General features: G+C 35.9%; 5 protein-coding genes across 5 annotated transcripts; 2 read left to right on the plus strand and 3 right to left on the minus strand.

Annotated features, from left to right (window-relative positions):
* Nucleotides 1-405: 405 nt before the first annotated feature.
* SAPINGB_P004774 (uncharacterized protein) lies at nt 406-2,034 on the minus strand (the record flags this gene model as incomplete). The annotated part of the gene is made up of 1 exon (XM_031999489.1): nt 406-2,034. One exon carries the CDS (start codon nt 2,032-2,034, stop codon nt 406-408), a length of 1,629 nt encoding a protein of 542 aa, XP_031855380.1.
* Nucleotides 2,035-5,455: 3,421 nt separating this feature from the next.
* SAPINGB_P004775 (uncharacterized protein) lies at nt 5,456-7,750 on the minus strand (the record flags this gene model as incomplete). The annotated part of the gene is made up of 1 exon (XM_031999490.1): nt 5,456-7,750. One exon carries the CDS (start codon nt 7,748-7,750, stop codon nt 5,456-5,458), a length of 2,295 nt encoding a protein of 764 aa, XP_031855381.1.
* Nucleotides 7,751-8,194: 444 nt separating this feature from the next.
* On the minus strand, nt 8,195-9,896 carry SAPINGB_P004776 (uncharacterized protein; the record flags this gene model as incomplete). Its single annotated transcript, XM_031999491.1, has 2 exons — nt 8,195-9,462; nt 9,509-9,896. 2 exons carry the CDS (start codon nt 9,894-9,896, stop codon nt 8,195-8,197), a joined length of 1,656 nt encoding a protein of 551 aa, XP_031855382.1.
* A 349-nt stretch (nt 9,897-10,245) lies between these two features.
* Nucleotides 10,246-12,858, plus strand: SAPINGB_P004777 (uncharacterized protein; the record flags this gene model as incomplete). The annotated part of the gene is made up of 1 exon (XM_031999492.1): nt 10,246-12,858. The coding sequence occupies one exon, from the start codon at nt 10,246-10,248 to the stop codon at nt 12,856-12,858; it is 2,613 nt and encodes an 870-aa protein (XP_031855383.1).
* A 356-nt stretch (nt 12,859-13,214) lies between these two features.
* SAPINGB_P004778 (uncharacterized protein) lies at nt 13,215-14,771 on the plus strand (the record flags this gene model as incomplete). The annotated part of the gene is made up of 1 exon (XM_031999493.1): nt 13,215-14,771. The coding sequence occupies one exon, from the start codon at nt 13,215-13,217 to the stop codon at nt 14,769-14,771; it is 1,557 nt and encodes a 518-aa protein (XP_031855384.1).
* Between the last annotated feature and the right edge of the window lie 641 nt (nt 14,772-15,412).

Raw genomic sequence — 15,412 nt, forward strand, 5'->3', positions numbered from 1 at the left:
CAGAAGTTTACACAGAATGCTCTGGATGATAAAAAAAAAAATAAATGTGTGATTCCAAGCATGGCAAATTTAAAATAAATGATGATATAAGCTGCTAACTATTGTAAAACATTAAGAGGGGATTATTTGTTTTCCAAGTCCGCTAAAATGTTCGTTTATACTAAAAATGGAGTACGGATATGTGTGAACAAGGAATGAAACTGAGGCTTGGAAAAAAATGTTTCATATGTACCTCAACAAAGAAATAAAAACTAACTTACTTCAAATAACGTTACCCAATATTGTTTACTATTAACTTTTATATATCAAAAAAACTCCAAAAATAAAAACTAAATAAAAATTAAAAAAAAAACATCTTTTTTTTCATTTTTTCAAGTCAAAGTAGACGACCAGCATCTACTGACCTTATTTCTCGATAGGAACAATTGCAATATCTGCTTCTAAACCTTCGATAAACAAATTTCGGCCACCCTTCTTCATATGAGTTTTGCGATGTGCGCGCAGATTGTCTGATCGACTAAATCTGCGTCCGCATTCTGGAACATCGCATTGGAAAGGGCGCTCATCAGTGTGGATTTTTGCGTGTCGCTTAAGGTGTTCCAAACGTCGGAAAAATTTGTTGCAGTGAACACATCTGTGAGGCTTTTCACCGTCAGAACGAGAAATCCTGCCACCGCAGATACCTGAGGAGACGCTTGACGCGCTGTTACCTCGACTTCTTCGAGTAAGGCGGGTTGGTGTGTTTGAACCCGAAACACACCCTTGACCGTGAGGCACACGGGGATATCCACTAGTAAGAGTAAGTGCAAGATTGGCAGCGGCTGCCGAGGCTGCTGCCGCTGCAGCTGCAGGGGTCATATTTGATGAAGAGAAAGAAGGGCTAGGATGATAAATATGACTAGGATGTGTAGGAGTGCTATATGTAATAGGAATAGCTTTCATTGGCTCATGAGAATATGAGGCCATAGGGATAGTGTGAAGAACTTGCGTTGGTGGCTGGGGAACAAGCTGTGAAGGTTGCGAGGCAAAAGGGTCCACTGATGTCGAAGGATCAACGACAATAACATTTTGTGGAGAGTTTGGAACAGCACTGAGAGGCGAGATAGATCGAGAGGAAGCAAGTGACAAAGAAGAAGAAGTTGCAGACTCGATAGAACAGTAAGAAGATATAGAAGAGATGGAATCTGAGTGGATTAACGATGGGGGAGATGAAGGATCCTCGCAAGGAGAAGATGTTGTGGAAAAATAAGATGGAGGGGAGTAAAAGGGATTTGAGCCAGTGATCTCTTCGGGGGCATTAGATTCTGCCACTTCCAGTTTAGGATTTGGGTCTGATCCTGAAGAAGAAGTGGAGTCCAACGTTAATTCAGACAATGACATATTAGGATCTGAAGGTTTAACAGTATAAATAGGCTCTAATGTCTTAAAAGTGACACCTTGAGGTTGTGTAGAAACAGGTGTAAAGCTGATAGAGTTTGTGGTATGAAATGTAGATGGGGCGGCTGAAGTAGGAGTCGGTTGAATATTTTCAACAGGCTGAATCATGTGTGGAGAAATAGGCGCAGAATATGAGGGTGTAAACTCTGGTTGAGAAATAAAGGCCGATTGAGGAGTCACAAAAGAAAAGGCGGGACTCACTTGAGAAGAAGAAGCTGCTAATGGTGTGACAAAGGAAGATGTAGACTTGTCAAGATTGAAGGCATTCTGGGGAGTTTGAGTCACGGCCATAAGATAGCCAGTGGATGTGAGGGATGCCAGATTTGTGGATGCCATAGATCGAGGAATGATTTTTGAAACTGGTGTGACCAAAACATCTTCAGGAAAAGAAACTGAAGAGTTGATAGAGTCAAATCCAGCAATAGGTTGAGCTTCTGTAAGTAACGATCCAGTTTCTTCAATTTCAGGATGGTGTTGGGAAGCATTGGAAATATATAAATGGAGCATTTCGCTAACGACGTTATCGCCTGCAGTAACATCGGCTTGTGGTTGAACAGTAGTAAAAGAATCTAAGGGGAACCAAGTAGAAGAAGACATTTTGATGTAGATTGATTTTGAGAAAAAAAAAAAGAATGAATAAATAAATAAATAAGTTAATGAATGACTATAATAAATAAACAAAATTCATAAAAGAAAAACCGGAATTTAAAACCAAAAAAAGAAGAGAATGAAAAATAAGAAGAAGAAGAAGAAAAAAAAAAACTAAGTGTTAATGAATGACTAGTTTTTATAAATAAAAAAGACTTTTCGCTTAATGAGAGTATAATATTTAACTTAAAAAAAAAAATAAAAAAAAAAGCAAAAGAGAGAAAGGAAAGAAAGAAAGAAAGAAAGAAAAAAAAAGAGAAAAAGTTGGAGGGAAAGTCTGGTTATTATATCTTTTTGATTCTCGCTTGTTTTAGAATTGATTCCAGAGGCCACGAAGAAAGATTTTTTGTGAACAATGTGGAAAAAGCTAAAGGTTGCCATCTGAGGAATGAAAAAGCTCAAAATACTTAGACCCACGCGAGTGTCCCAAAAGAGAAACCTCTGGTGAAACTTAATAAAGAACGTCACCCAAAAGAATTGATTTGCGTTAAACATGCATGCTAAAAATTTTTTTGAGGTGCCCACTGGTTTTTGACGCGTTGGCTTCGCGATTAAGTCACGTGAAGAGCTGTCAGCTGAACAATGCGTACACATGGGTTATTTCATGTTCACATGCTGCTCACATTTGAAGATGTTTTTTTTTTTTTTTTTACTTGAAACGGGTATGCCATTGAGAAACCTAGATATGAAAAAAAAAAAAAAAAAAAACTTCAGGTTACAATATAAAACCATTGAATCAAGGGCTAATAATGAGGTTGAAAGATTCAATGGTTGCATATTACTACCTAGTAGGTGTGAGAAGATATTATTATTACAATATAAAATAATATTTTTTTTTATTAATAGACCCTCTAGAAAATATTTTTATATCATTTATATCTAGATGTAATATGTTCACATGTGTAAAAATAAAATATTTAAATGAAAAGTAACATCGTCGCGATTTTTGTCTAGCTTTACATGAATCGGTTTTGTTGTTCACGCGTATTTTAATTATAGGTATCCATCAAATTCGCGTAATAGGTCCGAGGTTCCTGAAAAAATTCTTGTCAACAATTAAGGTACGCGTATAATAGATTTAAGTACTAACGCTCAAAACAGAAAACGCGATCAACTTTAAATCAAAATAAGTTTATGGCAAGTTCAGTTACTATATAAGGAAGTCATTAATAATCACCTCTATGATCCTGAAAAGTTTTTCATGATAGGCCTATTTTTTTTATAAAAAAGACATAACTACATAACCATATGTTTATTAATTGATATTCCAGACCTACGGGCAAATGGTTGATATCTGTATTATTGTATTATTCGATTAATCATTGTCTTTCTATTTCAAGTCAATTGGGCTGGAATACAATTAATCGGCCTTAAGCAAGGGAATGAAATTGTTTTACTAGATTAAAAATGTTAAAGACATTTTTTTTAAAAAAAAAATGGATTTTGAATTGCTCAGACTGTTACAAACCTGTGGGCTAACTTTTGATTTTCTAGGCCTTTTGTAAAATCAGTATTTCAATCGAACCTTATTTTCTGATATCTTAGCGCGTACAGTTTAAGAAACTTTCTACGCTCATAATTCGCTAATGCCATAAGTTATTATTTACTATTTCTTAAAATTATTTGATGAATTTTGAATATAAATAAAATAAAATAAAAAATAAAACATAAAATAAAATAAAAGATTTCTAAATAGAATATTTATAATCGATTATCTACATCTGTTAAATAGAGTTGACAAAACCAAGCTTTTACCTGAGGCTGGCGTCTTGAAGAATTTTTTTAATTGATCCCGTGAGTGGTTCCAACAAATGATATATTTTTTGTGTTGGTCCGATGAATTATTTTTTTTATTTTTATTTATTTATTTTTTATTTTTTATTTTTTATTTATTTATTTTTTATTTATTTATTTTTTATTTTTTTGCATGTTCTGTCCATAAACTCTGTGACGTGAACGTTATTTTCACGCGTCCTCTAATTAATTCCCGTAAAAAGACGCGATTTTCAAAAAATTGCAACGCGTCCAGAATAAAATATATTCGCGGTGACACCACCGCCACTAAAAATAAAGAAACCTACTATCATAACTACTACAGCAACCTGTCTTAACAACACCATTTACTAAAACTCCCGAAATTCCGAACAGCTGTTATTTATTATTAAAATCTCTATAATAATTATTATAGAGATTTTTTTATTTGTGACCATACGATTGAATTTTGCTATCAACAATAGTTTCTTGATTTTTTGATTATCCAAAGAAACTGAAATAATTTATTGGTGAAAACTCTAATATCACGTGAACAAATTAGCAACCTTCATTTTAAAAAGGCGGGTAATTTATAAATTTCCCTAATGTTGAAATTTTTTAATTTTTCCAACAAGAAAATAAAAAAAACATATCCGCCACAAAGAAATTCAAGTTTACGGTAATAATATGGAATCAACAAGCCCGTTAGATGAAGTCCAATGGAAACATCCTGAATGGATTCAAAGAAATGGCTTACGTACTGATAATGTTTTAGAATATTTTTCTCTAAGTCCGTTTTATGACCGTTCTTCAAATAACCAAGTATTAAAAATGCAAAGTCAATATAACGAGTTAAATACTCGCGGAAATGATTTATATAAAGAGCTCCAAAATATGAAAGGATTGGAGTTCGTAGTTGCTATAGCTCGCGAACCTGATCTATGGGTTATTAGAAAACAAGACAGATTAGGCCCATATGAAGTTCATCCAATATCTACATATTTTGTGGTAGGCGAAAATATTTATATGGCGCCAGCAGTACATACAATCATTCAAAATAGAGTTCTATCTATCGCATCTTCTTTAACAAAGGCCTTAAGTATTGCAAGAACCTTACCAACGTTCTCTCCATCTCAAGGGTATATTTACAAAAATGACCCACAACTACTCAATAATTCAAGTAACAACCCTAGTGAATCGTTACTAGAAGGGAAAAATACAAACAATACACCGACTGAAGAAAGACAGGCCCAATTTAACATCAATAATGCTTTAACCCATGCACTTTCCAACCATAATGTATACCTAGAAGATAACTTGCAAAAAATAGATTAAAATCATTAAAACTCCGTTGAGGAGATATCATTAAAATATAAAACTATAAAACATAAAGTCATAACATGGAAACATATACAAAGTCATAAAAAATCATTGATGGCATAGCATCGTTGTTGAGAACATTTAAGATTTTCATAATTCAACAGACCATTTCAGGATTAGAGAACCCCTTCCCGTTATAACTAAAATGATGTTGAAATCGCATAAACGTAAAAAAATGCAAATGTGTAAATTTAATTACACTCATGTTGAATGATACCACAAAGAATTAGGTACCAATTTAAAACTTGGCACGGTAAACCTTAGCGGCATTAACCATATTGGTGAGCTGCTTCTTAGTCTCATCCCACTTTCTAGTCTTAAGACCACAGTCAGGGTTGATCCAAAGGTTCTCCTTGGGGTAAACCTTAAGAATCTCATTGATGCGAGCCTCAAACTCTTCCTGAGGAGGAACACGAGGAGAGTGAATATCAAAAAGACCAAGACCAATGTGGTTGGGGTAGTCAGAGAACTCCTGAATGTACTTGTTATCATCCTTCTTAGAGAACTCAATAGAGACAACATCGGCATCAAGAGCCTTAATGTGAACAGGATCAAGATCAGAGTAACAGAAGTGAGAGTGAATCTGAGTATCGTTGTCAACACCAGAAGTGGCGAGTCTGAAAGAAAGAGGAGCCCATTGAGCATAAGCCTCACGTTCAGCACCGGCACGAAGGGGAAGACCCTCACGAATAGCAGGCTCATCGACCTGGATAACCTTGACACCAGCAGCCTCAAGATCGTTAACCTCATCTCTGAGAGCAAGAGCAAGCTGGAGAGATTGATCCTTAAGAGAAATATCATCTCTAGGGAAAGACCATCTGAGAATGGTAACAGGACCAGTAAGCATACCCTTCATAGGCTTCTTAGTGATAGATTGGGCGTACTTAGACTCCTTGACAGTCATGGGGTGAGGTCTAGAGACATCACCAACAATGATAGGGGGTCTGACATATCTGGAACCATAAGACTGAACCCAACCGTTCTGGGTGAAAGCAAAACCCTTAAGCTGTTCACCAAAGTACTGAACCATATCGTTACGTTCAGGTTCACCATGGACAAGGACATCAAGGCCAATTTCCTCCTGGAACTTAACGACTTCATCAATCTCCTTCTCGATGAACTTCTCGTACTCCTCAGGAGTGATCTCTCCCTTAGTGAACTTGTTTCTGTAAACACGAATTTCCTTGGTCTGGGGGAAAGAACCAATAGTGGTGGTGGGGAAAAGAGGAAGGTTAAGAGACTTCTGAGCCTCAAGTCTTTCAGCAAAAGGAGCCTTTCTGCTAGAATCAGACTCAGTAACGGCAGCAAGTCTAGAGCGAACAGCAGGGTCGTTAGTGATCTTAGAATGAGCACGAGCAGAAATGCTCTTGGCGTTGGTCTCAAGCTCAGCAGAGACAGAATCACGGCCAGAGGTGACAGCCTTGGCAATCACAACAACCTCAGAAAGCTTCTGAGTGGCAAAAGAGAACCAATCCTTAATTTCAGCATCAAGCTTCTTTTCGTTCTCGAGATCAACAGGAGTGTGAAGGAGAGAAGAAGAAGTGGCAACAATGACACGATCTTCACCAAGCTTCTGCTTAGCAGCCTCGATGAAATCAACAGCCTTGTTAAGGTCAGTCTTCCAGATGTTTCTGCCATCAACGACACCAGCAGAAAGAACCTGCTCAGCAGTAAGAGCATCAGAAACCTCACCAAATTGCTCAGGAACACGAACGAAATCGTAATGGAAACCGGCAACAGGAAGACCCTTGATAGCATCAAGGTTGGGTCTAACATCACCAAAGTAGGTGGCAAGGATGATTTGAAGACCAGACTTAGAAAGAGTCTCGTAGGTAGACTTGTAAGCAGCCTTGTAAGATTCAGGAAGATCAAGAACAAGAACAGGTTCATCAATCTGAACATTCTTGGCACCAGCATCAGCAAGCTTCTTCAAAAGATCAGCATAAACAGGAACAAGCTTGGGGAGAAGGGAAAGAAGATCAAGATCAAGAGAGTCCTTATCAGCCTTACCCAAGAAAAGGTAAGAAACGGGACCAAGAAGAACAGGTCTGGTCTCAACACCAAGCTCCTTAGCCTCCAAGTACTCATCAACAGGCTTCTGGCCATTGAGCTTGAATTCAGTGGAGTGAGAGAAAGTAGGACGAACGTAGTGATAGTTGGAGTCGAACCACTTAACCATCTCAAGAGCAGGAACATCAACAGCAGAAGTAGACTCAGTGGCAGGACGCTGAAGACCACGACCCATGGCAAAAAGAGTGTCAATAGCAGGAAGGTTGTACTTGCTGTATCTCTCAGGGATCACATTAAGAAGAAGGGAAAGGTCAAGAACCTGGTCGTAAAAAGAGAAGTCATTAGAAGCAATGATGTCAACACCGGACTCCTTTTGAAGCTTCCAGTTGTGAGCACGAATCTCCTTTCCGACTTTGAAAAGTTCTTCAACAGTAGCCTTGCCAGACCAGTAAGATTCAGTGACCTTCTTAAGTTCACGATGAGCGCCAATGCGAGGGAAACCAAGAACAGAGGACAAAACCATTGTTGATAAAAAAAAAAAAAAAGGGGAAAATGTGTTGTAAAAAAGAAACGGGTGGGAGGGGTTGAAGAAGAAGAAGAAGAAGAAAAAAAAAATCACAAGATGGGAACTCTCTTCTTTTTATAGTTTTGTTGGAGAATCAAGTTAAGTTTGCAAAAAAATTTTTTTCATCAAAATTTCAGCTAAATGGATATAATTGGTCAATTGACAAAGAGTTTTACATGTGGCAAATGCATATCCTCATATCACGTGTTTATTCACAAGAATATTACGTAATATGATGCATGTGGTGACTGTGATTGGTTTGTGGCTCAGTAAAGGTATTACTTTTCAGATTTTTAAATCAGCTTTACACATGTAAATAAAATTGCTTCAGTTGTTGCAAGTTATTTTTGTTTTTTACAAAGAAAAAAAAAATAAATAAAAATTAAGGAAAAAAACTAAAACTTAACTATTTACTTTGTTGTTACTTATTTCTCTCAGTATGCTATTTTCTTCTTTTACTTCGTAAAGTTTTGCAAGTTCAGCAACCATTTTCCCTCTTTTCGTCGATCTATTAGTAGTCACGGTAGATGTGGCATGATCTCTCAGACTAGACATAGATTTTCTCATGGAAAGGGTTTTAGGAGCATCATCATCACCTCGAAAAGCTATCGAGGCGGCTTTTCGAAGTGGAGGTGGTGGTGGAGGTGGTGGCGGAGGAGGAGGGCATGGTAAGGTAAAAGAAAAAGATAAATCACTATTTACTGGGAGAGATTCTTCACTTTTGGAGACATAACTTAGTGTGCTGTGTGATTTAAGTGGCATGACAAGTTCTTTTTCTGGGGGTCTAATGATGATATCTTTTTGTTGACGATAGAGAGATGAATTTGTGCTGGCTGTGGAAGCGTAGCTAATACTCGAGCTAACTCTTCTTAGCCCAGGTTTGATACTTTCTTCAGAGGGCGTCCCACTTGATTTCCTACTCGATGGTTTCAATAAAGCAATATAATTTTCACGATGATGTTCAATTGGCTCATCATCAGAAGAATAATAATTGTCTGAATCAAAATCAATTAGCCTTGTTATTTCAAACCAATATTCTATAAGGTTTCTAGTGAACCTAATAGCGATGGAAAGATGTTCTTTGTTGGATGCATATCTGCCGATAAAGCTTGGAGCAATATTTGAAGATAGCGTTTTGAGTGATTGGCATGTGACTTCACTATTGTCAATTACTGTTATCAAAACTGGTAAAAGGTCTTTGTAAAACTTTTGAGTTATGTCAGGTAAGGATTGAAACACTTGCACGCTGTATTCTACCGTATCCCTGATTGGAAGTGGTATATATTTGATGGGTAGAAGGGGGTTTGGAAGTTCTTTTAAATAGAGTTTTATAACTGAAGCAGCCAAATGAGGACCATAATCTTCCAACCTAAAAAGCTGTCCTCGATCGTAACAGTCTCTTAAAATCAACAAAAGAGTCTCATTTTCCTCCACCTGAAATATATTTCTAGTGGTATGGGCAGTATTTTCAAGATATTCTATACATTCTTTCCACATTTTCGGGTATAGAACTTTGGTTCCTTCCATTTTTAAAGGTATTCCAAATATTGGTGAATGATGTTTAGGGACTGTGATAGTAGATTCATTTTTTAGATTGTACTTGTAAATTTCAGGCGGTATGTCAATTTGTGTAATGTCTATAAGTTTGGCCAATTCAGTGAGATTTGGAACTAATAACTGTTAGAGCCCATTCAAAACAGTGGTTATATAACTTACCATGCTGTATTTTATTTTTAAATTTCTTAGAAACGATTCCTCGAAACATTTCTGTAACTGCCTTCAGCCACCAACTTTCATGCACTACGTATACTTTGCCAATTCTTTTTTTAATTTGGCGGTCTAGCATCCCGTAAACTCTAGATATCCATGTCCAAGAAGGTTTATCTGGAGCACCACATGCAAAAAAAACAAGACCATAAGGTGTTTCAGGAAGTTGCAAAATAATTTTTTCCATCAAACTTGAAATATAGTTATCTGGATCTTTTGGAAAAGCGGCCGAATTTAAAATTATTAGAGGAAGCCTCGTTGAGGGATCAAATGTTCGGGATTTGTAAACGATTTTCCGGGAAAGAAGGTCTAAATCAGGATGGGCTTTTGAAGACATCTTCTAATGCAAATAATGAAAGATTTAAAACTGAAATATAAACTGCTATATTAATGATATATATGTCATTGATAATAAGAATGCGAAAAAAATAGGTTTTGATTTCAAGGGATAAGAAAATTAAAGAAGGGGAGAAAAACTCATGGTATGATAGGTAGTACATTAAATTTGTATACCCCGATCCCCCCTTTCCTTGTCTGTGTAAAATTCAGAATGTGTTGTAGTAAAATTCAGAATTGGATAAGTGGCCACAAAAACAAAACAAAGCAAAAAACCCAAAACAAAACAAGCTTAACCAAATCGTTACACACATTTTAAGCATTATTTTATCAGATACCAACTATTAACTATGGTTATTCCCACTTTAACACCCTTCAAACCAATATCACATCCTCCTGGGTATTTAGAGACTCTACCAAAAAACATTTTTAATAATGTCACATCTTTTTTGTCAGTGCCTGATTTATGTGCATTGGCACAAACCAGCCGTACTTTAAATCGTGCGGTTACTAGTAACGAAGATATCTGGATTACTCGGCTACAGAATATGGGACTCTGGGGTGCAAAAAAGTCCAATTCTTTGGAACGACTTTCTGTTTTTCAAGAAGAACCTAATTCAATTAGTGAAAATGATACCGAAAAGGCTGTCGATATATTATCACCATTATTTGCACCAATTCCAGGGAAAGCAAAGGACACTTACATGAAAATATATAAGGTTTTGCGGCCATTATACAATGATATTGTTCAAAGTGGAACTCATCAAGAACCTCTGATATTTCGTCTTTATCGAAAAACTGTTGATCAGGCTAGTATCCTGGCTCAACTTAAAATATTTTCTAAATCCGACCCAAATGACTACGAACATTATGAGAATCTTGATAAATTTAACGCAGTTTATGAAATGTTTGAAAATGCCGCACTTGCTGAGTTTGAAGTTGGATATGATCAAAATGATATTGATGGAAAAGTCAAAAAATATGCTCATGCTCTAGTAACATTGAATGGTGGTGACTCTTGTGTCCAATTATTTATTCAAAAAAATCATATCGCCTCTGATTATATCACTGATTCGTCGTTATTCGTAACGTCAGATACAAAAAAGCTGGATAATAAGCAACTTCAATCTACCTTCAAGTTAATTGCTGATTCATTAAACAACGAAGCAGCTACAATAGATAAACTATTTCCTCCCAATATACCTGTTTTTTTACCACTTTGTGAATCAATTATAGAAGACAATATATCCGAATTATTCAACTTTTTAATTTCTTTTTTTCGAAAACAAGATAACATCAACAATTATTTAGAAGCTGTACCATTTTTATATGTTCATATGATGTGGTTTATTAATGAATTGAAGCCATCTCAAAACTCTGGTCTGGAGTTTCGAACAAAGTTAAAACAAAGTTTTCTGGATTTATATGACTTTAATATTGATACATACCTTGACTTAGAGTATCAAGAATTTTCGCGATATGCAGCTGCAGAAACAACAAAATGGAACGAGGAAGTAACAGAGCATGAGATTGCAACCGAAACATTTCTTCTAAGTAATGTAACAAAAGAAAAAGACAAAAGTGATATTCTTTCTTCATTTAAAAGAGTATTAATGATGCCTGTATCTGTTATTCCATTTGGGAATAATACAAATGTCCCTGACAATGCTTCACGAAATTTTTCTAGTTCATCGCTAGGTTTATCCAACAGTACAACAGCAGGATCTTCTTCTCCGGCACGACCAGGAACACCATCTGCAAATCGCCATTTAGAAGCAACGTTATTCAATAATCGACCTGGAACATCCGGCTTACCTCTTCCTACTACTGAACTTGATGCAAGAGCTGCAGTAATGAACAATAAGTTAGAAGGCATTAACACATTATTTTCCCTAGAGCTAGCACTTAATATTATGCGGCACGGCCGAGATTCTATTGAACGTGCCAGCAAATTTATTAGCGCAGGAGGTGCCACGGGTGAAGAAGCACGAGAAAAATGTGAGGAAATTTTTGTGGAGCTAGTCAAAACAATTGGAGGAACCCATGTTAGGGATGGCTTTGAAAAGGCACTTGACATTTTGAATAAATATGATGCTAAAACTATGAGAAAAGTTGTAGTTGTTTCAAAGGACGGCGATGGGAATGAAGTAGATGGGGAAGATACTCAGTCAGCGGTTGAGCCTTTAGCAATTTTTGCTGAACTGGTGAATATTGGAGATTTGATACAACAAATGATACATGTTTTTTTTGAAGAAGAGCTTGCTGTTCCAGGTTATATCGATAGATTGTCTTTTATATCTCCTGCAAATCGCGAAAAAAAAAAGTTTGAAAAGATGTTAGACTCTTATGTTGCAAATGGCATGAATCGTGGAATCGACGTTTTAATGGAACAAATCGAATACATACTATTGACCGAACAAAAAGGATCGGATTTTAATCCGTCTTTACCAGTTTCTACAAGCTCAAAATTTAAATCTACGGCAACTATTGATATAACGCCGACAAAAGCTGCTTTAAATGTTGTTTCTTTGTTAAAAACACATGTAAACTTACTTGCAGGTTCAACTGAAAAATCAGTCATTGACGTTTTTCAACAGGAAATTGCTGTGAGATTTTTTGGGTCATTATCTAAACATATTAAAAGACAAGTGATTAGCATAAATGGTGCAGTTAGGCTCCTTTCTGATTTGAATTTATACTACAACTTTATTTTATCATTAAACCAAAGGCCAGTTATTCCTTATTTTGCAGCTTTGAAAGAAGTGGGTCAGATGTTTTTAATTGATGGTAAAGACACGAAAGCCCTTGGACAGATGCTTAGCGATATGAGTAGGTTTGGAGGAATATTTCAGCCTGAAGAAATATATGAATTTGTTCAATGCCGTGAAGACTGGCTAAGGGTACGGCGAAGTGTTGAAAAAGTTATGTATGGATTTGGACTCTCAGATTGCAACATCAGTTAGATAAGCATAAACACTAATATAGTGTATTAATGCCAGGCGTTTACAACAACATCAATAAATGTCTTCATTCCGCATGTGGCGGAGTAAGATGTTTACGTGAAAAAAAACATGCATAACATAATCTACATTTTTGAATGAATAAAGAGAGGAGTTGAATTTTTCTTTTTATTATTTTTATTATTATTATTCAGATAAAAACACTATTTCAGATACATTCTCCTATTCTTTAATCTTCTTTTTTTTTTTTTTTTTTTTTTTTATCTTTAGTATTATTTTTTTGTGTGTGTTGTTTTTTTGTTTATCACCTAAATTTATAAAGTTTTCATTTTAATTTTCAATACACATTTGACTACATAATGGGTACACGACTTTATCTTTCTTTACTTTCAATAATTTTAGTTGTTGCCTTTGCCTTTCAGCTCTTGGCAGTGATTTCTGTGCCGGTAACTCGTAAGATAACTCTTTGCACTTATGGGAATATTCAATTTGGTGTCTTTGGATATTGCGATACCAAAACTGATAGCTGTTCTCAAGTGCGCATAGGTTATGGCGATGTTACTTCTATCGACGGGTTTTCTTTGCCATCAAAAGCAAGGCATACGCTTGCAAGCCTTTTAATAGTTCATGTTGTAGCAGCAGGGCTAACTCTTATTCTTTTACTTCTTACTCTGATAGCGCAGTTTGCTACTTCATCTTCTAAATTTTTGCTTCTTATTCTTATATTTTCTTTACCATGTTTTTTACTTTCTCTTCTGGCTTTTTTGGTTGACATTCTTTTATTTGTACCACACTTGGATTGGGGGGGCTGGATTGTATTGGCGTCTACTGTTCTTATTGCTGTTTTTGGTGTATTCTTATGTGTTTTGCGACGGACTGCTTCTTCGCAGAAGGCAATGGAAAGAAGAATACATGAAAACTCAGAACTTCAATCTCTAGGCCAATACAACAGTGCATTTTCTGGTGGCGCTTCATACAAACCCACAACAAATTCTGGTGATCTTATTTTTTCTAATTCTATTGACGATTACAATCCCAATAACATTTTTGACTTCACAGAAGCAAAGTTTGAACCTCATATTTCTGCTCATTCTGCAGCAGCAACAGATGACAGTGTTCCTTTGACACGTAACACAGTCAATAATGATGTAATTCAAGAACAAGATTACATCAGAAATACTAGCCAAAACACATTGGGCTCCGATATGGTTCATGTTTTACCTGCGGGAACCTATAGCCCACAACTTGCCCCTATTCCTCCAAGGGAACAGCTGAACAATACGTCTAGTGAGCCACTTCTCAATAACATATTACCGGCTGGTTCATATGAACAAATATATAACGACAACCCTATGCCACATGATAGCTTTCAACCTCAGATACCTATAACTCAATCATTTGGTGTGAATGATAATTATGACCAAGATTCACGATTCATCATTTCACCAGAACCAATCAGAAATCCTATACCAGATACACAAAATTTTATCGCATCAGAATCGAATATATCAGGACATGGTAATTCGCAAGATATGCAATTTACTATTTCTCCAGAACCAAATCCTGATACTCATTACCTGGATAACAATTATAGTGAAATAGGAGTTGATGTATCACATTCTGGGCGTCCAAAGGTTTCTGGTCATACACCACTTCTTCAACCTAGTGTCCAAAGTTTTCCATCTTATATATCTCAATCAGCTTCTAGCTCTTCTCACATGACAAGCGCCAGCCGATCAGACCCTAAACGAGCTGCATCAAGTCGGCAAGAACTTTTATTACAAAACAACCCCGATTTCCAAATTGCACCAAGCAGAGCTCAAAAAAGAGGTGCACCCAAAGTACCAACTTCACACTCAATAAGAAATTTTGGTGAAGATGGCCCATATGGAATTTCTAGGCGGTTTAATAATTAACTTTGTTGAATCTTTATTGTATTTTTATTTTATTTTATTTTATTTTTATTTTATTTTTATTTATGTATTGTAACCCCGAGTTTATTATTTTAAATGTCTTTTACACGGTTTTAAAATCTAATGTGACAATATTTACTCATGATTAAATATACTTAAAGCGCTAATTTTTTTTGGCCAATAGCGTTATTTGGTACTTTCCAAAACTTGCAATATTTCTACAAATCTGTCTTATTCTTCTTTTCTTTTCCTTCACCCACCCCACTAATTGATCTATGATTGTACTATATTTTCCATGAAACATACAAGCATTGTTCTTTCTAAGCCTTCTCAGGCATATTCTGGGGTGTCCTTATATAAACGCCGACCAAAAATCATTTCAAAATCATCAGAAAACTCGATTCAGATTTCTTTAACAAACAGATCATTTACAACTCCCAAGCTAGATCATCAGACATCAGCCATAGACAAACTGCACCCATTTACAACTGATAACACGAATAAAAATTCTAGATATTCTGGTTTAAACCATAACGATATAAAATCCAATCATCTTTTAGACTCATCCAAACTTCTTATCAAATCAGATGAATTTTCAATTTTACAATATGTTCTTTTTCACCGAGAAAAAAAGGACAGTTTTT

Source organism: Magnusiomyces paraingens (assembly GCF_902498895.1).
Source record: "Magnusiomyces paraingens strain CBS 517.90 genome assembly, contig: contig3, whole genome shotgun sequence".
Classification (NCBI taxonomy): Eukaryota; Fungi; Ascomycota; class Dipodascomycetes; order Dipodascales; family Dipodascaceae; genus Magnusiomyces; species Magnusiomyces paraingens.